At 39.0% G+C, this 23,785-nt stretch overlaps 1 protein-coding gene across 1 annotated transcript in view; it reads left to right on the plus strand.

The window, feature by feature from the left end:
• The window catches only part of RecQ4 (RecQ4 helicase), a 136,881-nt gene that overhangs the window by 107,142 nt on the left and 5,954 nt on the right, over positions 1–23,785 (plus strand). Inside the window, exon 13 of the mRNA XM_067153624.2 lies at positions 3,116–3,239. Within this exon, the coding sequence (XP_067009725.2) occupies positions 3,116–3,239 (124 nt within the window). The remainder of the gene's footprint in view (positions 1–3,115; positions 3,240–23,785) is intronic.

Consider the following 23,785-nt stretch of genomic DNA (forward strand, 5'->3'; position numbering starts at 1 on the left):
GAAAAGACACAGAAAGGAAAATGAGGAGAAGTTCGAAAGGAAAATGAAGGGGAAGTTCAAAGTGACAGACTGGACAGGGAGAAAGGTACTGTCAGTTGCTTAAAATAAGCCGATTCACTGTATGGATATGTATCCTTAATACCCAGATAGAGTTTATTCCACTGGAATGGTCTAAACTAAGGTTTGCTACAAAAAAGAACAAATAAGAAAGCCTTCTTTGATGATATGATAATAAGCATTTGGGATTTTTTTTTTTTTTTTTTTTTTTAATCAAAAAACAAGGTGAAATTACTTTTCGCAGAGAACTGTGCACCACCTGAAGAGTATGTCCTAACCTTCTCCGAAGCTGGTTTCATTGTATCATCATAAGTATAGGCTACTATTACAATGGATTCACAATGCCTAAAGGCATTTCATAGCTACTGCCAGCAATTCTTCAGGCTGTTCGTAATATGGAAAACCGACACCTTCTGTAGCTGCTCCATCGGAGAACAGACTCTACAACTGATGAGTTGCTACCTGCTGTAATGAAGCCTACCTTACACTCATTACGCACAATTAAGTCTTGTGTCAACTTCAAACAACTCTCAACATTCTTCAAAGAAGACATTGTAATATCCCGATGTAGCTTTTAAATTTTCCTTTTGATGAATGCCACTTTTTTAATTCAGTTTTGAATCAATATTCATGTGTCATTTATTTGCGTGACCAATGGAGATTTAATTAGAACTGCCTCTTAATCTTTTGTATTAGACATACAAATATGAATTTGTATACCATGTCATTAAATCTAGACAGTTATTGGACATAGCAGCTCTTCCGAGAGAAACTTTTAATGGAGTCCATTGAATAGTGATAGCAAGATTGAAAGTGGGGGGAAAATGGTAAAATTAAAGGAGACAAGAGAGATGAAGATAACAGTGTGGAAATTAAAAGATAAAAAAGCACAGGAGTAATTTCGGGAGATTCTGAAACATAAACATTCCAGTCACAGAATTGGGAAGTGTGATTGGAAAGACAGGGAGGGGAAGATGAAGATGTCAGGCAGGAAATTGGAATGGAAAAGTTGAATCAGAATTGAGAAAAGTAGACTAAGGTAGTTTGGACATTTGCAGAAAATGGAGGAGGATGTTTACCAAAACAGATGATGGAGGCTAAATTTGAGGGAAGGAGAGCAAGAGGGTAACCCACAGCAAGATGGATAGACTTGATGAAGAAGAAGGAACCTGGAATGGAACAGAATTACAGAAAAAGAATGGAAAAAGATGACGAAGTTCCGTATCATAGATTCCCTAACCTGGCTGAAGCTGGATAAGGGGAAATGGTAATGATGATGATGATGATGACAATGATGAATGAGTGTAAATTAACTTGTTTACGAGTGTGCCTAAGGACAGTCAGTACAATGCGCACGGCATTTGCCGTGTGGTCCCCCATGAGGGAGCACAGCATTTGTCGTTTTAGGCTAGTACTAAGAACTTGAATTGCTTACTGACGTAATATGACGTCTAACAGGGTTTTTTGAAACTTATTCAGTCAATCGAATAGTGTCGCTGTACAAATCCTAGTTCTGTATGGTGGTGGTCTCTGACAGAAATGAGTATACTCCCTACAGTGTAAGAGTTTGGCGCGCCGTTAGCCTACAGGTTACAGCAAAGTTACGATTGCCGCCGATGTGGATTGTTGTTTGTGCTCTTCGTAGCTGTAAATATCTTTTGTTTTCGTAAATATAACTGTGAATATATTTTCGACAACTGCTTGAGAAACACTTTACTGCAAAAAACAACAGAAAGAAACGAGCTATGTGCATTCTACTTGTGAAGTCGCTGTCTGCGTACATCCTTGCTTTGAACAGTATCATACATTTTAAAAAGTTTTGAAATGACTGTGCTTTCTCGATCTAAAATGCATTTTTATATCCCTCAAATTTGTAATAAATAAATTTACTGTAATTTAGAAAAAAAAAAATCTTACTCCCCAGAGGTTGTTTACTGGTCAAATACGTACTTGGATGCGGCCGTCATTATTGCATGGCATATGCCGTGCGCACTCGTCAACAGGTTAACCCTTTTAGTTTTTCAGTCTGTCAAACACAAGACACAACTTTATAAGACATTATTATTATTATTATTATTATTATTATTATTATTATTATTATTATTATTATTATTATTATTATTATTATTAACTTTATTGGTCACATTGGACCACTTGAGTCTTCCATGTTCACTTTTTCTTTGAAGGTTGTACTCTTTGATTATTCTTATCTGCCCAGTACTTCTTCATTCGTTCTGATTGCAGTCAACCATGAAAAGTCTTTTGAAGAAGAATTCCACCGACTGCAATAATTGCAGAAAAGACAACATTCGGATGCGGTTGGCTGTCATTCGGAAGATTATACCAGGAAAAATAATTGAATGGCATATTCTGTAAGAACATTTTCAGTTGTACTGTTCACACTCTACTTGTTTTCCTGTGAGCTTGCATTCAGGAGATGGTGGGTTCAAATCCCACCATCAGCAGTCCTGAAGATGGTTTTCTGTAGTTTCTCATGTTCACGGCAGGCAAATGCTGGGGCTGTATCTTAATTAAGGCCCATCCTTGTATCGCCAAAAACTTTAAGTGTGTTAAAGTGACATTAAAACGAATACCAAAAAATATATATGTATTTGTTTCCTCTCATGATGTGCTCTACACCCTCCTAATGATACCCTGAGGATAGCTAACTAATATGGCAGTCATTTCAAGATTTCAAGGGGAGCACAACCATTCATAAAATAACAGTTTATTGAGGGAGGTAAATTGAACACCAATGTCACTTCCCTGCATCAGTCTTATAATGTCTCAAGCTTGCTAAAAACCTGTGACTTCAACAACTGAAAAACTGAACTTAAACCAGTGAAGCCAGATTCATGACATTTGTTTTATTATTATACAGAGTAATATCATTCTATGATACCACTGTGTCATTGTGGCTTTGATCATAATCATGTCAGTTCCTAACATACTAGGTTTAACTTTGTAATTATTCTTGAACATGTGATTTAAATTTATATAATGTTATTTCGCAATTGTTCCTGTGTGTATAACGTGAATTTACCATATTTTCTTATAGTGTGGCCTTTTCCACATGCTCCGACTGTTTAGACGATGTTGACTTGGACCGAAGTGAAAGGTTGAAGGTGGTGATTCGAGAATATTTTCAGCATGAAACTCTCGATATAGAGGTGGAAACACAGGTAGGTTTTTATTTATGAAGATGTAGATTAATCTTAAAAATAACCATGCATTGGTATTCAAATCCAGATTTTTTAAACTATGCACGATTTCACCAATGAAATTCTTAGATTGCATGATAAGTGGGTCAGCAATGGACTTTAACCAATGGCAGATATTTATGCATTTTTCATAAGTGGTGCAAAATTTTTTATATGTTTGTTTATGTCATAGAAAGGAAAATATTTTTCATCTTAATATGAAATTGATTATATCTAAATTACAGAAGATTTCCATAACCTCATGAAGGTTAGGATATTTGTTATTGACTTTTGGTTTGTGCTGCTAATCAGAAATCTGGTTGTTCGTTTACTATTCTCACACACAACAACCCGTAGCCGATGCAGGTAAAAACTGCAATACTCAAGTCAGGTTCCTGAATGCTTTGATTACAAAAATACTTGTACTTTACAAGCTTATGAATACTGTATTCACAGTTAATTGGCATTTATGGCTACACTTGGTGTCATAGTTTTAAATTCCATGTGAACTGTAAAAACATTCATATTTACTGTTGATTACCATTAATTACATTGTTCAAAAAATGTTTTGCAAATTACAATTTTACATTGTATATGTCACGGTGCCTCAAACGTGTTTACAGTATATGCTGTAGGCCACTGTCTGAAACATGTAGAGACGCTAAACCCAGATCAAATTCTATATTTGTCCAGTAAGAGGCATTTCTTGTGTCAGTCACTTTAACACCACCACTTGTAAGATAGGCTGTAAATAGACAGCATATAGAAGACAGAGGTAAACATGACAAGAGTACCCATTTCTACTACTGACCACATTCAGATTGTGATATTCCTGCAAAAAGGATAACAAATGAATGTTGCTGTTCATGTTGGAGTGAGTCAGAATGATGTCTCCAGAGTTTTGGGATAAGTTCAGGGAGGCAGAAACGGTTGCTGATTGACAACAGAAACCAAATTTTACCCATGCAAAACAACTTATAAGAAGAATCTGCATTTGTTGTATTCACCACGTCGTAGGCCCACTGCTATTGCCACATCATTCTACCATCTTGCGAGATTCACCAGAGTGAACATGTCAGATCAGACATTGCAAAATCGGCTGCAAAACAGAGGACTGATATCAAGAGGCCTGTTCTAAAACCACCTCTTAAGCTTCTCCGTAGCGCAGCTCATACGAGGTAGGTAACAATTCATAGCTCAGGGCATTAGGAACAGTGGAGGTGTATGCTCTTTTCTGATGAGGTCACCATAGTTTGCACCCATTCAAATGGAGCATTAGTGTCTAGAGACGATCCGGTGAGAGATGGAACGAGCCCTTCATCCTGGAGAGCAGCAAGGAGGTTCTGTCATGTTTCAAGAGACAGCAATTATCTCACCATCCTAATCCTCCTGCTAACATTCAGCAACTGACTGAAGCTGCTATCCAAGAGTGAAATAATCTGCCCCAGAACAATTTTGTGCCGAGTATGCCTAGTCATATTCAAGCATGCCTCAGTACCCAAGGTGACTATACACTATTGATCTGTCACACAGTGACGGAAAATTTTGTTTTCAAAATCCCACATTTGTTGTGTTTCTGCTGCTTTTGCTTAGCTGACTGCATGTTGTATATACAGTTTGTGATGTACAGGGTGGTCAGAAGATGAGTGAAACCAAATGGAAGGCAACAGGAATAAGACACCTCCGTCTAGACTACAAACTATACTGGTCTGGAAATAACTTGGAGTCAAGAAATGGAGTGGGCTTTATTCTTCATAAAGATAGTGACGTTTGTAGCCAGATTGAATTTGTCAGTGATAGAATAATTAAATGGTTCATGGTGTGGGTTACTGTAGTCACGTCCTAGTTCGTGAACCATGGGCAACGGCTGAGTGGCCTAGTAAGTGGTCCTGAAAGTCGGGATACCAGTTGCTATGGAATGGAAGTGGGCATCTCGGACATATTCTGAGTCATGGCCCTCCTTGTACTCAGGCGGTTAGGACTATACAATTCACCCGTGGTCCATAACCTGTTAGAGGAGAGATCCTCACTTGGACTATGTGCAAGTAGAGTAGCATCCTGCTTCATGAATTTACCGAGCTCAGAACATTTTAAGCAAGCTTCGGACCTATGGGAGTAACGGAGTCCCACTCCCATTTGACAGGCGAGGGACTCCTTGGAAACAACTTGGCGAACGAAATGGAATTCGAAGGGGAGCTATCAATATTAATGGGGCTTATGGAAGAAAGGAAGTAGAACTGGCTGAGTCAGCTAAGAGGAAGCATCTGGATTTGCTAGGAGTAAGTGATATTCGTGTAAGGGGAGATAACGAGGAAGAGATCGGAGATTATAAAGTGTACTTGACGGGTGTTAGAAAGGGAAGGACAGAGTCTGGGGTAGGGCTCTGTATCAGGAATACAATTGCACGCAACATAGTTTCTGTTAGGCATGTAAATGAGCGAATGATGTGGGTAGATTTGTCACTTGGAGGAATTAGGACTAGAACTGTCTCCATGTATTCACCGTGTGAGGGTGCAGATGAGGACGAAGTTGACAAGTTTTATGAAGCATTGAGTGACATCGTGGTCAGGGTCAACAGCAAGGATAGAATAGTGCTAATGGGCGATTTCAATGCGAGAGTTGGAAATAGAACCGAAGGATACGAAAGGGTGATTGGTAAATGTGGGGAAGATTGGAAGCTAATGGGAATAGGAAGCGTTTGCAGGACTTCTGTGCTAGTATGTGTTTAGCTGTTACGAATACATTCTTCAAGCATAAGGCTATTCACCGCTACACATGGGAGGCTAGGGGTACCAGATCCATATATAGTCTATCTTAACCGACTTCGAATTCAGGAAATCTGTTAGGAATGTACGAGTTTACCAGGGATTTTTCGATGAAACAGACCCCTATCTGATCTGTAGTGAACTAAGTATCTCTAGGCCTAGGGTAGAAGAGGTGAAATCTGTCTGCAAACGAATAAGGGTAGAAAATCTCCAGGACGAGGAAATTGGACAGAAGTACATGGATATGATTAGTGAGAAGTTTCGAACAGTGGACAGTAAGCAGGTTCAGGATATAGAAAGTGAATGGGTGGCATACTGTAGTAGAAACAGCAAGGGAATGCCTAGGAACAACTGTGCGTAAAGATGGGAAAAGGTGAACATCTTGGTGGAATGATGAAGTGACAGCAGCTTGTAAACGTAAAAAGAAGGCTTATCAGAAATGGCTCCAAACAAGGGCCGAGGCAGACAGGAATTTGTATGTAGATGAAAGAAACAGAGCAAAACAAATAGTTGTTGAATCCAAAAAGAAGTCTTGGGAAGATTTTGGTAATAACCTGGAAAGGCTAGATCAAGCAGCAGGGAAACCTTTCTGGGCAATAATAAAGAATCTTAGGGAGGGAAAAAGGAAATGAACATTGTTTTGAGTAATTCAGGTGAACTCATAATAGATTCCAGGGAATCACTGGAGAGGTGGAGGGAATATTTTGAACATCTTCTCAATGTAAAAGGAAATCATCCTGGTGATGTTGCAAACAGCCAAGCTCATGGGAAGGAGGAAACTGATGTTGGTGAAATTGCAGTTGAGGAAGTGAAAAGGATGGTAAATAAACTCCATTGTCATAAAGCAGCAGGAATAGATGAAATTAGACCTGAAATGGTGAAGTATAGTGGGAAGGCAGGGATGAAATGGCTTCATAGAGTAGTAAGATTATTATGGAGTGTTGGTAAGGTACCTTCAGTTTGGACAAAAGCAGTAATTGCACCCATCTAAAAGCAAGGGAGCAGGAAGAATTGCAACAACTATCAAAGTATCTCATTGATTAGTGTACCAGGCAAAGTATTCACTGGCATCCTGGAAGGGAGGGTGCGATCAGTGGTTGAGAGGAAGTTGGATGAAAACCAGTGTGGTTTCAGACCACAGAGAGGCTGTCAGGATCAGATTTTCAGTATGCGCCAGGTAATTGAAGAATGCTACGAGAGGAATAGGCAGTTGTGTTCATGTTTTGTAGATTTAGAGAAAGCATATGACAGGGTACCAAGGGAAAAGATGTTCGCTATACTGGGGGACTATGGAATTAAAGGTAGATTATTAAAATCAATCAAAGGCATTTATGTTGACAATTGGGCTTCAGTGAGCATTGATGGTAGAATGAGTTCTTGGTTCGGGGTACTTACAGGGGTTAGACAAGGCTGTAATCTTTCTCCTTTGCTGTTCGTAGTTTACATGGTTCATCTGCTGAAAGGTATAAAATGGCAGGGAGGGATTCAGTTAGGTGGAAGTGTAGTAAGCAGTCTGGTCTATGCTGACGACTTGGTCTTAATGGCTGATTGTGCTGAAAGCCTGCAGTCTAACATCTTGGAACTTGAAAATAGGTGCAATGAGTATGGTATGAAAATTAGCCTCTCAAAGACTAAATTGATGTCAGTAGGTAAGAAATTCAACAGCATTGAATGTCAGATTGGTGATACAAAGCTAGAACAGGTCGATAATTTCAAGTATTTAGGTTGTGTGTTCTCCCAGGATGGTAATATAGTAAGTGAGATTGAATCAAGTTGTCGTAAAGCTAATGCAGTGAGCTCGCCGTTGTGATGAACAGTATTATGTAAGAAGAAAGTCAGCTCCCAGACGAAACTATCTTTACATCAGTCTGTTTTCAGACCAACTTTGCTTTACGGGAGCGAAAGCTGGGTGGACTGAGGATATCTTATTCATAAGTTAGAAGTAACAGACATGAAAGTAGCGAGAATGATTGCTGGTACAAACAGGTGCGAACAATGGCATGAGGGTACTCGGAATGAGGAGATAAAGCATAATTTAGGAATGAACTCGATGGATGAAGCTGTACGCATAAACCGTGTTCGGTGGTGGGGTCATGTGAGGCGAATGGAGGAGGATAGGTTACCTAGGAGAATAATGGACTCTGTTATGGAGGGTAAGAGAAGTAGAGGTAGACCAAGACAACGATGGTTAGACTCAGTTTCTAACGATTTAAAGATAAGAGGTATAGAACTAAATGAGGCCATAACACTAGTTGCAAATCAAGGATTGTGGCGACGTTTAGTAAACTCACAGAGGCTTGCAGATTGAACGCTGAAAGGCATAACAGTCTATATGATAGTGTGTGTGTGTGTATGTATATATGTAGAATAATTAAAGTGTCAGTAAATTGGAATAGAGACAAATATCATATAATTCAGGTCTTGCTCCACAATCAGGATGTTCAACTGAAGAAAAAGAAGCCTTCTTGTCCAACTTGGAAGAACATACGGATTGTAAAAATTTGGTAGTAATGGGAGATTTTAATGCTCAGGTTGGATCAGAAAGACTTGGGCTATGAATCCTCCCTGGGTCCTCATGAATGGGGAATAGGACAACAGAAGGCGATCATCTTCTAGATCTGTGTATGAGGAACAATATGGTTGTAAGTAACATTTGATTCAAGAAAAGGGACACGCATAAGATCACAAGATATAGTTGGGACGATAAATATGAAACTGTGATTGATTATATACTCGCCGACCAAGAAGTTTGGAAGATTGTACATGATCTCAACAGAGGTGCCTTTTCGACAGCTCTGTGCTCTAAAATATATCATGTTACACAATAAAATTTGCGCAGCAGCTGCTTTTTAGTGTAGGTTTTCTTGAAGTTTCCTTCCCCATTGTGATGTTTTTGTCTTCTGGACTATTAGCGATTCCAATGTAGATGTGCTTAATGTTAGACCCGAATTTTGTCTGATATTTCCTATCAACACTGAAAACTCCTTCTGTGAGAGGTGGTGGTGGTGGTGGTGATTACTGTTTTAAGAGGAAGTACTACTGGGCAACCATCCTCTATTAACACTAATCAGAGAAAAAAAATGGAAGGGGTCCAACACTTCAAAAAATGAAGGTATCGGCCAAAGGAAGACAAGGGCCATGAAGGGCGTGAAAATGAAAGACTCTCTAGGCCTCCATACATAATACTGACCGTTGCCTATGAGATATACAAGGCTGGGACATAGCTACTAATTTATCGTGTTCACAGTTCAGCCGCTAGATGTCAGGTTTCCGTTCTGTTCTTGGCGGACTTTAACATTGTGATATGCGGAATAATTGTGATGCTGTGTTGATTTTGTGCAATTTATTGCGAATATTGTTTCTGTCGGTGAGTGTCTCAGGTTGAGAAGAAGGTGCATTGTTGTGTACCTCTCTGTTTTTCGGATGACACTAAAAAAATATGAAAATTGACGTTTCATAGTTTCCCTTCCGAGTGCGGTTTAAGGGAGAAATGGAAGCAAACTATTTCTAGGCAAGGTGATATAGTAGGATCTCTTTAGTTACCTAGCAATTCTTCTCATAAAACTGATTTCAGTGTAAGCACATCAATCAAGCTTCCTTCTGTTTTCATTGTGTATCCTGTTCACACTCAGGAAAATGTCAAACTCAGGAAGCGTCCAGCTCCCAAAAATTATATATTGCCATCAAAATTTAGTAAAAGTTAAGATTTAGACATCGATAAACATACCATATCTTCATACGTCAACCACAAACAAAAAAGGAGTACAAGTCTCGTTTCTATATCAAGGAAAGTCTACGAGTATGTCTGTTAAATCTAAAAAAATATATGGATGAGAAAATTAAATATCAGATTACAGAAAACAATCTGTAAATTGAGAAGTAGCATACGGGTAATGAAATCAGAAAAAAAGTTTTACGGTATCTCAACTTGACCAAAAAGCAAACCAAATTGAAAAGCATGCTAAAATTGGTCATTTAGGAGCTTTATTGCTGTTTGAACAAATTTAATTTTCTTCTTCTTCATCCGTTTACCCTCCAGGGTCTGTTTTTCCCTCGGACTCAGCGAGGGATCCCACCTCTACCGTCTCAAGTGCAGTGTCCTGGAGCTTCAGACGCTGGGTTGGGGGATACAACTGGGGAGGATAACCAGTACCTCGCCCAGGCAGCTTCACTTGCTATGCTGAACAGGGACCTTGTGGAGAGATGGGAAGATTGGAAAGGACAGGCAGGGAAGAGGGTCGTGGCCTTAAGTTAGGTACCATCCCGGCATTTGACTGGAAGAGAAGTGGGAAACATTGGAAAACCACTTCGAGGATGGCTGAGGTGGGAATCGAACCCACCTCTACTCAGTTGACCTCCCGAGGCTGAGTGGGCCCCGTTCCAGCCCTCGTACCACTTTTCAAATTTCGTGGCAAGGCCGGGAATCGAACCCGGACCTCCGGGGGTGACAGCTAATCACACTAACCACTACACCACAGGGGCGAATACAAATTTAATTTTACGGGAAGAAAAAAGAGAAATACGGTGAAACGACGCTAAATATTTGTGTAACGAGCATAACATCGCTCACCAAACCGCGGCTTCAATACGAATGTCAAAATATCAGATGTGCAGAGGAAAAGATTGGATCGCTGATAATTGGTGGAAGGGTGATTAAACCCAAAGTTATTTATGACAGCAATCTCGATCCGCTTATCGGATACTCTGAGGCAAAATTAAAGGAATCGGTAAGAAGTGACAAACTCGCTATCAGATTTCTCTGCTTCTTTTGTGAATTACTCATTTCTTTTAAGCATATTGTAAGAAATATGTTGTAGAAAATAAGTCAAACAATTGCTCTTGGTCAATCTTTGATCTCATATCTGTTTGCTGCCTTCTGAAATTAGTAGTTTTAATGAATTTTTATAGTTTATTATATTCGATCGTGTTGCAATGAGCGGGCGAGACAGATCAGTAAAGAGAACTCTAGTGGCACTTGCCAGAAGTATCTCGAGGACGAGTCTAGTGTGCTGTATTTCCCGGCCTTGTGTATCTCGTAGGCAGCGTACTGACGGGGTCAGAAAAGAACAAGAGTTGACCAAGGGAGGTCGGGTAGGATGGATGAAAGTGAGGAGCCTGGCACAAGTAAGTGGAAGCAACCCACACTCCAAAGTTCAGAGCCCCTGGGGCCCCTTTCAGTCGCCTCTTACGACAGGCAGGGGATACCGTGGGTGTTATTCTACAGCCCCCACCCACAGAGGGACCTTCTGTGAGAAAGTTACTGTGAGGTACACAGTACTGCAAATACAACATTACCTAAGTTTCTACAGTATGAAGGAGAGGAGCTCCTTCATACACGAGTTTCACAATGCTCATGGGTAGCAAAAGTAACAGACGATCGAATACATTTAGTTGCCGACTCACAAACAGTGAAAACAGGAGGGTTGAGCGGTATGCTCGAAAGAATAGAATGTTTTTCTTCATTCGTTCTTTTCGCAGAAATATACTGTTTTGAGATGATGCCGCTTTTCCTTTGACCGTAATCGCTAGGTGAAATCCTTAATAATTACTGATAATCCGTAATTGTTGGTACCCCTGTGTCAAAGTAATTCCTAGTGAAAATTTGGATGGAGACCACAAGCTGTTGGTTGCAGATATTACAAAGAGAAGATCTCCTGAAGTCTACAACAAAAGAACACCAATAATAAAAACTTGGAGACTTTCTGAACCAAGGATGAAGGAAATGTTTTGAGAAAATATTCGAAAGATGTTATTGAAAGATGATCTGAGACCTGCAAATGAGGAATGGGATAACCTGAGGAGAGTATTGGTGAAGACAGCTGAGTGAGGATGTAAAAGCTGCTGTCAAAGCTAGAAATGGCACAAGAAGAGCTTTGTACCATGCCATAGTGTGAGGAAATCCAAGTGAAATCGAGGATAAACTCATTTTACAGAGAAAAAAGATTACAGGTCAAAAGAATAGTTGGCATTGAGAAATGGAAATGCAAAGATCATCTTGCCAATAGAATGGGGCAAGACAAAAACAAGAAGCTCCTGTATAGCATTGTTAAAAACAAAAAAAATGATAATAGTACTATCAGCACAGTAGAGCTTCCAAATGGAGAGGTAACTAGAAATGAAAATGAAATAGTACAGGAGTTGTAAATTATAATGTAGAAAGTTTGACCTGGCTGGAAGTGGAGACAGCAATATGTAAAATGAAAAACAAGAAGTCTGCGGGATTGGATGAGTTCAGTGTGGACATGATCAAAGCACTTGGAGAACCTGGAATACAATGGTTGTACAGAGTACTATATAAACTTTGGGAAGAAAATTAAATCCGCAGTGACTGGAGGCAAGGATTGATTATTCCACTATTTAAAAAAGGTGACCGAAAGAAGTGCGACAACTTTAGAGACCATCCGGGAGAGAAAAATCAGAAAATTTGTTTCACCTAAACTTGAGGAAGAACAACATGGATTTAGAGTGAGCAGATCAACGCTAGACCTCTTTTTTTTTTTTTTTTTTTTTTTTTTTTTTTTTTTTTTACAAGAATATTCTTTGAAAAATTCTGGGATATGAATAGAGCGGTTATAGTTGTATTCTTGGATATTCAGAAGGCATATGATCATGTACCACGTAAGCACATATGGGAATGTCGTGAGACGTAAAGAAGTGCCAGATTAGATTATAGCTCGAGTGAAACAACTATTTTATAAGTCATTAATCTCATTTTTTGGTCCGTATTGACAACAGTGATTACATTCAATTTACAAAGTATACATTTATTATTCACCTATTCAATACCTACAGTACCACGTTTTGTAGTTACATAATCATAAAAGATTGAATAGTTGTGGACATGTTTCGCCCTTCTTATTGGGCGTCATCAGCACATTAGCTAATCTTAAAACAAACTATTTTATTAAGAATTATTACACTATTGTTTATGAAAAGTTGAGATGAGGTATGTGTGGTATTAAAAAAAAATTTTCTTTGAAACAGTAGTTATGAAATTTGACATGGAAAGTATAAGCACCTGTTATAATTATTGTAGTATATTTTACAATATTGTCTAAAAAATTATTTGTAATGATAAGAAGTTTTTAAAATCGGCATGTATCTGGAACTGAAATGGATCCTCTTCTTAGTGAAAGTCAGTAATATTTGCCGCAATCGCTGCTAAGTAGATCAGAGGATGAATTTTGTTTTAAATTATGCATTCCAACTGTTAAAATTAGGTTACGAAGAAGCAAATGGTGTATCTTCATTGAGTTGAATTGATATAAAGTACACTCTGGTGTAATAGTTGAAATGGAGTATAAGTTGGAAATCTATCTGTGTTTGAAAGTTATGTTGATTTTTCCATATAAGTGTGGTCTTCCAGATGTTATAGGAATCTCGACGGATAGAGGTTGTTGAATCAAATGCCGTGTGAGTATCTATCTTGTTTTGTTAGCAGCGTTGGTCTGACTGAAGTTCCTACTTCGCGTGTTGTGTGACGGAGGGAGGGGGGGGCGAGTTGAGGGAGGGTAGAACTGGGCGGAGTATTACGTGTCGGTGTCGGTGTCGGTGTGGGAGGGGGACTATTTGGAGGGGCGATTGTAGGCTTAGTAGTCAGGGGGATAGGTGGGGTTGTTGAATTGACAGTTTTAAGTGTTTGCGGGATTTTATTTTGCTTTAGAATGACTGTTTCTAATAACTTGGGCGTTAATCTATATAAAGAACTCTTAACCTCTGTGTCGTCGTTAAGGTTGCAATCTTTATTAATTGTTTTGTCTAGAAAAATATAAATATTCTCTAATTCATTTAGCAGTTTACCCTTATTAGTAATCCTGATTATTGTAAGATCCTTTTCTATTGAAGTAAAATGGTGATCTGTTTCCTTCATATGCGTACTCATAGCGGAATATTTGTTGTGCTTATCAGCATTGAAATGTTCCATGTATCTTATAAAGAAACTTCGTCCCGTCTGATGAACGTATGAAAATCCGCACTGTGAACATGTTAACCTATACACTCCTGAGCCTGAATATTTACTGTTATTATTTATTTTATTATAATTGAAAAATATGTTTTGTGTTGTGTTGGTTGTTCTGAAGGCTATGATTATGTTATATTCGTTGAAGGTATTAGTAATTTGGTGGATAGTTGGGTTACTATATGTAAAAATGGCGTATTTATTTCTGTTAGGTTTGTCTGGTATAAGGTTTATGGACAGCTTGTTTTTAATCTTGTGTATTAGGCGGTTTACCATTTCGATCTTGTATCCATTATTTATGGCAAGATTCCTTATGTAATTTAATTCAGTTTTTAAGTTTATAGGGGATAATGGAATTCTTAAAGCTCGGTATATCAGGCTGTAAAAAGATGCCTGTTTCTGTGATCCGGGGTGTAGTGAAGAAGCCTTCAGAACAACCAACACAACACAAAACATATTTTTCAATTATAATAAAATAAATAATAATAATAACAGGTCGCTCAACAGCTGAACAGATCCAAAATCTCAAAACGATCATCAGATATTGTGCACTAAGGTCCAAGCAGTATGTGTCTGTCTTTGTGGACTTTGAGAAAGCGTACGACTCCATTGACCAGGAAGTCCTGCTAAAAATCTTAAATGAATTTGGAGTTGATTTGAAACTGCTGGCAGTAATTAGAGCCACCCTGACCGATACAAAATCCAAGGTGAAATTCCACGGATGTCTCTCGCATTCCTTTGACATCAAAACAGGAGTCCCACAAGGTGATGGGCTATCCCCGATACTCTTCAGCTGTGTTCTTGAAAAGATCATCAGAACCTGGCGGGTGAGATTACAGGAAACCAACTACAGTCCATTGAGAATAGGAACGAAATCCAAGGGGATCGTAACAGACTGCTTAGCATTTGCCGATTGCTGTTCTCTCAAACGACATAGAAACCGCTAGAGCTCAAGTTGAAATTTTAAAGGAAATTGCCGAACAAACTGGTTTGCAGATATCGTTTGAGAAAACAGAAGTAATGACTAACATCAAAGAGGCTCCACCAAAACTCCATACAAAATACGGGGACATCACCCGAGTAGACAAATTCAAATACCTGGGTGAGATCATCATGAAAAATGGACTGGACAAAGAAGCACTTCAGGAGCGAGTACGCAAACTGGAAATAGCCTACCAAACATCCCGCACAATCTACAACAAAAAATGCCTTTCCCAAAACACCAAGATACGTCACTATGAAACAGTTCTGAAGCCAGTAGTTCTATATGCAGCCTGTCTCTAAATGCCAACAAAGGACTCCTTGAAGAACTGGAGAAAAGAGAACGCAAAATTGTGAGAGGAATCTTGGGATCAAAGTACAGAAATGGAATCCATCAAAAGAGATCCAACAAGGAAGTCTACAGCAAAATAGAGAAAATTACCGACACAATCAGAAAAAGACGGGCACGATTTTACGGTCATCTGAAAAGAATGGACGAAAGAAAGTTAACTAAAGAAATATTTCACTTTTTTGATTCAAACCCCAAAACCACAATTCCCTGGTTTAGAAATACCAAAGAAGACCTGCAAATGCTACATATCTCAGCTGAGGACGCCCTTAACAGAGATCTCTTCCGCAAGAAAATATTGACGAACGGGCTAAACCGAGACGAGCAACCGAAGAGAAGACACGGTGCCCCTTGGACAGAGGAGCGTAAGCAGGCCCACTCACAAAGAATGAGGGAAATTTGGGCTCTAAAGAAGGCCAAGTTCAGTGTCAAATGCAAGAAGACTTAACGTGGTCCTTGATGGCCTCAGCGAATTATAATTATATATATATATATAAAACAGTAAATATTCAGGCTCATGAGTGTATAGGTTAACATGTTCACAGTGTGGATTTTCATACGTTGGTCAGATTGGACAAAGTTTCTTTATAAGATACATGGAACACTTCAATGCTGATAAACACAACAAATATTCCGCTATGAGTACGCATATGAAGGAAACAGATCACCATTTTACTTCAATAGAAAAGGATCTTACAATAATCAGGATTACTAATAAGGGTAAACTGCTAAATGAATTAGAGAATATTTATATTTTTCTAGACAAAACATTTAATAAAGATCACAACCTTAAAGATGACACGGAGGTTAAGAGTTCCTTATATACATTAACACCTAAGTTATTAGAAACAGTCATTCTAAAGCAAAATAAAATCCCACGAACACTTAAAATTGTCAATTCAACAACCCCACTTATCCCCCTGACTACTAAGCTTACAGTTGCCCCTCCAAATAGTCCCCCTCCCACACCGACACCGACACGTAATACTCCGCCCCGTTCTACCCTCCCTCAACTCGCCCCCCTCCCTCCGTCACACTCATACACCACGCGAAGATGGAACTCCAGTCACACCAACGCTGCTAACAAAACAAGATAGACTCACACGGCATTTGATTTAACAACCTCTATCCGTCGAGATTCCTACAACATCTGGAAGACCACAATTATATGGAAAAATCAACATAACTTTCAAACACAGATAGATTTCCAACTTATACTCCATTTCAACTATTACACCAGAGTGTACTTTATATCAATTCAACTCAACGAAGATACACCATTTGCTTCTTCTTAACCTAATTTTAACAGTTGGAACGCATAATTTAAAACAAAATTCATCCTCTGATCTACTTAGCAGCGATTGTGGCAAATATTACTGACTTTCACTAAGAAGAGAATCCATTTCAGTTCCAGATACATGCCGATTTTAAAAACTTCTTATCATTACAAATAATTTTTTTAGACAATATTGTAAAATATACTACAATAATTTTAACATGTGCTTATACTTCCCATGTCAAATTTCTTAAGTACTGTTTCAAAGAAAAAATGTTTAATACCACACATACCTCATCTCAATTTTTCATAAACAATAGTTTAATCATTCTTAATAAAATTGTTTGTTTTAAGATTAGCTAATGTGCTGATGATGCCCAATAAGAAGGGCGAAACATGTCCACAACTTTTCAATCTTTTATGATTATGTAACCACAAAATGTGGTACTGTAGGTATTGAATAGGTGAATAATAAATCTATACTTTGTAAATTGAATGTAAAACAACTATATCGAGAAACAAAGAGCTATGTGCAAATTCAAGGAGGCAGGTCAAACTGTTTTGAAACCAAGAGCGGAGTCCAACAAGGAAGTTGTCTATCACCACTTCTCTTCATTACTATAATGGATGAGGTTGTAAAAGCAGTGAAAATGAAGGATCAGACAACAAATGCACTTCTACTTGTTGATGATGTTATGCTATGGGGTGAGACAGAAGCAGAAGTTCCAGCCAAACTAAAACCATCGATTTCGTTATGAGTCGAAATCCTGAAGCAGTCCACCGGCGAGTGCAAAATGAAGAGGTAGACATTATCGATAACTTTAAATTCGTAGGGAGTTTCGTTTCTTCTGACAGTACCATAAACCAAGAAATAGGCAATAGAATACAAGCTGCGTCAAAATTCTACCACTCCGTTCGTCGATTACTTTGGGGTGACTCATTTCCCCAAGCTTGCAAGCTCATGCTGTTCAAAACATATCTTGTTCCAATTCTCACATAGGGACTGGAAGCAGCAACATTGACTAGATCTGCACAGTCGTCTACAGGCCACTGAAATGAAGTTCCTTCGGTCGTGTCTCCAAAAGACAAGGAGAGAGGAAATAAGGAAAGAAAGTATTCGGCAACAACTTGGATTGGACAGGAGCCTGCTGGAAACCGTAGAATTAAGCAGATGACAATGGTATGAACATATGAGAAGGATGGATCCAATTAGGACCCCAAGAGTAATACTATGAAAGGAATGTTGTTGGCAAGAGGCCTCGTGACATTTGGGAAAAGCAAATTTTCGAAGACTTTGCCAAACGTTATGTAAATTGGCAGGAAAAGATAGAACATCAGCTGTGGATGGACAGGATGAACTGGAAGAGGTTCATAAACACCCGCTTCCGGCTTGCTGGAACGGAAAATCGATGATGATGATGATGAGGGGGGTCAGAAACAATGTGAACCGGGTATATGAACCTTAAGAGTATTGGTCGTACTGATAAATACAGTAAAACCTTGATGCTTCATTTTTCATGGCGGAGAGGCAAAATGATGGTGGTTACGGGCAAGCGATAAATGTGGGTGACATTAAAAGTAGGGGAAAGCAAAATAATGAAATACAGGTACTGTATTTTGGCATTTTTCGTCATGTAATTATTATTATTATAATATAACAATAATAATGGCGTGACCTCCGAAGCCGAGTGCAGGTGTTTCGAGTTGTCGCATGATAGGCGATCTACGCGCTTATGAAAATGCGGCCCTACCTAAGAGGAATCATAATGCGTAAGTGGGCGTGCACACACAGCCCCCGAACCATCGGACTTAACCAAAGAAAGTTAAAATCCCCGACCCGATCTAGACCCTTTGAACCAAAGGCCAACATGCACTAACCATGCAGCCATGATATATATAATGTAAATAAAAAGCGTGATTTTTACGCCATTTCATTGCACTTTCCTTTACATCTCGTATTAACTGAAAACCTTTAACGTCAGTTCTCTTATTGCAAATTAATGATGTACATGGATATTATAACGATAACCTGTAATTTGGTAAGATTCCGTAGACCCTTCACGAACGATAGGTTAGAGATCCAACACAGCATGCCTCGGGCGATGTCACAGAGGTTAGAAATTCAACATGGTGCATCTCGGACGATGTCACAGCGGGCTATGCGAGGCTGCCAGCTTAGTTTCAATACCAGGCTAATGAAAACATTATTGGTCTGGCTTGGTTGGGTTTGGCTTGTACAAAGACAATTGGGCAGGGGACAACAAAGTGGTCAACAAGCCTTTAGCATCCCACACACTCCACAAGGTACGATGCAATTAATAACCTTGTGACTAATTAAAACATACCCGCCGCATGCCACGACTATTGTAAACTGCGTGATTTTCTCATTTTCAACAAAGGTGGCAGCCCTAGCCAGCCAATAGCAACACAGAAAATGGTGGCAAATTTGAGTTTTACAGTGCCTCCGTTTTAATTCTTGTAAATAAAAGTACTTCTAGGGGTCGGTTAGTGGATCAAGGAGAAGCGTTGACATCAGGAGGCTCATAATGAGGTTGCGCGTGAATAACTTGCGCACAGCACTCCAGCCTACAAGATCCTTGCTCAAGACTAGCAACTCTGAATTGCTCATACATTCATGCGTAACAGGTTGCCACTGTTTATGCTGGAGTATTGAAGCTGTCTCTTTAAATTATTAAAATGTTTGCGTATTTTTTTCTTGCATACGATCGATCCATGTGGAAAAAAAATATGGCCAAGGACAAATATTTTTTTGACGATCGATGCGATAAAACTATAGTTCAAGGAATGATACATACGGGAATTTTCAACATTGGTTTATGTGGAACGTTTTGGGACCAAATAAATTGAACGATGAACATGGGAAAACAATAGTTCTGGGAACAATGTATCGAGGTTCTACTGTAATTTGAAAAAATTAATTTGATATCTCGTGCCATTGTCATTTTATGAGCTGCAGAAGTTAGCCAATCAGATTGCTTCGTGGGCGAATTCAAATGGGCTTAGCGAGACAGTGTTGCTAAATCTGTACGTGGCTGAAGGCCGGCTTGGGAGCCATCTCAAGAAATCAGCATCAAACACAAACGAAGTACCGTAGCATACTTGTTATGAAGCAGTCTATCAGCTCGGAGGTCCATGTTGAGATACCTCCCCGGGCAAAATTTTTTCTTCGATTGGTATTCTCAAGGAAATCTTAACCCATGTGCACATTTAGCAACACATTTAGCCTCGGAGAGCCCACTTCATTTCGCCCACGAAGCGAGCTGATTGGCTAACTTCAGTAGCTGATAAAATGACAACGGTGCAAGATATAAAATTATTTATCAGCACGATCAATCCTCTAATACAGATATACCCTGTTCACGTTGTTTCCAACCATCCTGTATAGTGTTCATACATGTGGCAAAATGAAAAGTGCACTAAACCAGAATAAGGAAATTTTTTTAGCTCTGTATTATGTAGGAATTGTAAAATATGACTACTTTCTTCTATTTGTGATAACACTGATAACATTCTGACTTGCAGTTTGTCGTGGTATCCATGTACGGCTGGTGAATTCACGAAGTGTCATAGGTTTTGATTTGTACCAAACTATGATCTGTTTATCATGGCCTCCATTGCATTTCCTGTGCACCATAAGTTAGTATAAGAATTATTTTTGTATCGAAGAGATGCATCACCGTGTTTAGAAAAGGTCTGGGCAGATGTGAGAGATTGCTTTTGTGGCTGCAGGTGCTCTGTTTTTAACATGGATTGTATTTCACAGTTGTTTGAGGGGTCACGTCAAGGTATGTGAAAGAGGTTACTGTTTTAAGTGGTTGGTTAGCAGGATAGATACAATTTCTAATCGCTAGATTGCATGCCAAAAGGTGGCGTTCAATTCCAAACCTCTTTGCAGTATTCGTATGGAGTGAGGGCCTATGACGCTGTTCGTAGTAATTTGTCCATCAGATGGAGATGTTAATAAGCCAGCCTGTTATTCAACAGAAGTAACCGGGCAAGTTGATCGTGCGGTTATGGACGCGCAGCTGTGAGCTTGCATCCGGGAGATAGTGGGTTTGAGCCCTGCTGTCAGCAGCCCTGAAGATGGTATTCCGTGGTTTCCCATTTTCACACCAGGCAAATGCTGGGGCTATACCTTAATTAAGTCCATGGCTGCTTCCTTCCCATCCCTAGGCCTTTCCAATCCCCTCGTCGCCATAAGACCTGTCTGTGTCGGAGCGACGTAAATCAAATCGTAAATTAAAAATTCAATAGCAGTAGGCTATATGCTGACACTGGGGTTCACCCTCCACATACCTCATTATCAGCTTTGTCTCACACCCAGGCATGGAGGTTGTCCATAGGTATCTAAGAAAAAAGACCTGCATCAGGCCTCTCCAGAGGCTGCACAATATCGGTCAATCAGAGCAGGATGGATTAAAAGACCCTGTGTTCTTTGAGGTGAGATCATATTAAAAAATATTGCCTTAAATCTAGAAACTATCTTGCATTATCCACTTGCTGAGATCTTGCTTTGATCAGGAATATTTTAGTTGTTTCTTGCATAAAGAATTAATTATTTAAGTAGAAGTTCATGCAGGACATGTTCTCCGGGTCTTTTCCCCCCTTGAATTTTCACATCTCAATGGTGAATTGTTCTCACCTAATAGGGGTTTGTTGTTGTTGTTGTTGTTGTTGTTGTTGTTGTTTTTGTTGTTTAAAAAGGTCCTAGAAATGGTCTGTAAGAAACATTAGCCTCGCTTAGCATATGTCATATAGTGATGTATTAAATTATATGTATCACATAGAATGTAAAAAATATCATAAACTTGGATTCGAATCCTACGTAACCTTGATTCACTTTTATTTTATATACTCTGAAATTCCTAATATTTCTTTGCATTGCAAATTCACTATTTTCTCCTGTTTTATATCACTTTATGAAGTTGACTGCTTTGGCCTGCTTTGCATGTCTATCTACCTTGTTGCGATAGTCTTTTTGTAATTTTGATAGGATGCACATATATTAAGATATCATGAAATTTATGGAACATTTAATCATGGAATGTATTTATTTCAAGACATCTAATACAGAAAATTTAATTGGTAGTATTGGTGATGATGTACATTGAAAATTAGATTAATTATTGAGTTGATGCAAGTGTAATAGACTAGTATAACTTAGAATCAATTCTCTAAACCCATAGATAAATAATGAAATGTCAAGCTTGATTAGTAGGTGTTGTTGTTATTGTTATTACTATTACTGGTGAGGTGTGGCTATGAAGTTGTTTGTCTATTATTATTATTATTATTATTATTATTATTATTATTATTATTATTATTATTATTATCTACGTAGTTATGTACAACAGGTTGTCAGTACAAACTGTATTTGATATAAATCATGGTTGTCATCATCATCGTCTGCAGTTTCCAGCTGTTGGGCGGGTCTGCTTCGAACGTAAGCCTCTCCATCTCCTCATGGCTTCCCACCACTTCTCCCTAGTCACTTTTGCCCAGTCCTCTCCTCTTCTCTGTACACACTTTTCCACTCCTTTTATCCAGCTGTCTCTTGGTGTTCCTCTTGGCCGTTTACCTGTTATCTCCATTTCGTGCATCCTCCTCGGTATCTTTTCCTCTGTTCTTCTCTTCATGTGTCCATACCATCTAAGTCTAGATGCCTCTATCCTATTCTGTAGTGGTTCTTCTTTTACTATATCTCAAACCTTCTCATTTCTCATCTTATCCCATCTTGTCACTCCTATCCTGCTTCTCAGAAATTTCATTTCACTTGCCTGTATTTTATTCACGGCTCTGCCTCATTACCCAAGTCTCAGCTGCATACATCAGAATAGGTATATAATACATCCTATATATCACTCTTTTGCTTCTCTGAGGGATATCCTTGCTCCAAACCAGGCTTCTGACACTTTTCAGGAATGCTCCTGCTTGTCTTCCTCGCTCCTTTATATCCTTATCATTTCTTCCACTTTCCTCTATGATACTTCCTAAGTACTTGAAACTCTCTACCTTCCTAAGCTGTTCCCCTCCAAGAATTGTCCCTCTCGTAGGTCTCTCTTTCTGTGATCACTATCTCGCTCTTTTGGGCATTAAATTTCATTCTATATTGTTCCACCTCATCCACCCAAGCATCTAACTGTTCCTGGATATCCTCTTCCTTTTCTCCCCAGACTAACAGGTCATCTGCAAACATCATCACTTTCATTTTTCCTTCTCCAGTTTTCCTTGCCACTTTTGTCATTATTTCGTCCTTTGTTACTACGAAGAGCAAATGTGACAGAGCACTTCCTTGTTTTAATCCACCTTTTTTGCTCAAACCAGCCTGTTCTCTCTCCTCCGATTTATCATTTATTATTTGTGTGTTGTTTGATCTGTCTTGTTAACAGAACATGGGAGGTTATGTCACGTTACTTTGGCTATATGTTTATTAATACAATTTTATTTAATGTATGAACACACAATTAATAGTATATAATTTATTATTACCTGTAAATATGATGTATATATCCAATATACTGTTGTTCTGGAACAATGCACCTCTTTTCACTAGAGTTGTACAGAATGTTCTATTCATTTGTACATAGGTTTTTGGAGACTTGAGAAGATATGAGAAAGCATGTTGTGTAGTACTTTTCTAGAAGCTTGGCCAGACAAGGTACGAGGGTGAGTCAATAAATAAGTCGCAAACATGTGTGTGCCTTATACCATTTGAAATTACACGCGCAAGTTTTGCCAGCAGATGGCAGCATATGTATGCTTGTCGTATGACATGTCGCAGGCACTCAGTCAATCAGAGACTGTTAGTGCACGATGGCACATGTGTTGCATGACTGTACACGAGAAAAACAGCATGCAGTTGTGGGTTTTTTGTGGGCCAAACGACTGTCCACAGAAGAAGTGTATCGCGAAATGCATCCCGTCTATAGTGAAAACTGTTTCTCACAGAAAGCTGTGTTCAATTGGATCCAGAAGTTTAACCATGGAAGGAAAAGCATCAGAGATGGAGAGCGTCCTGGTCGTTCTGCGGAGAACGCTTGGAACATCCACTGTACAGTCCTGACTTAGCCCCCAGTGAAATCATTTGGGTGGCCGTCATTTTGATACAGATGATGCCGTAATCTATGAGGTTACAAGTTGGCTGTGACAGCAACCAAAGGACTTCTTTGCTGCTGA

Source organism: Anabrus simplex, chromosome 1, assembly GCF_040414725.1.
Source record: "Anabrus simplex isolate iqAnaSimp1 chromosome 1, ASM4041472v1, whole genome shotgun sequence".
Classification (NCBI taxonomy): Eukaryota; Metazoa; Arthropoda; class Insecta; order Orthoptera; family Tettigoniidae; genus Anabrus; species Anabrus simplex.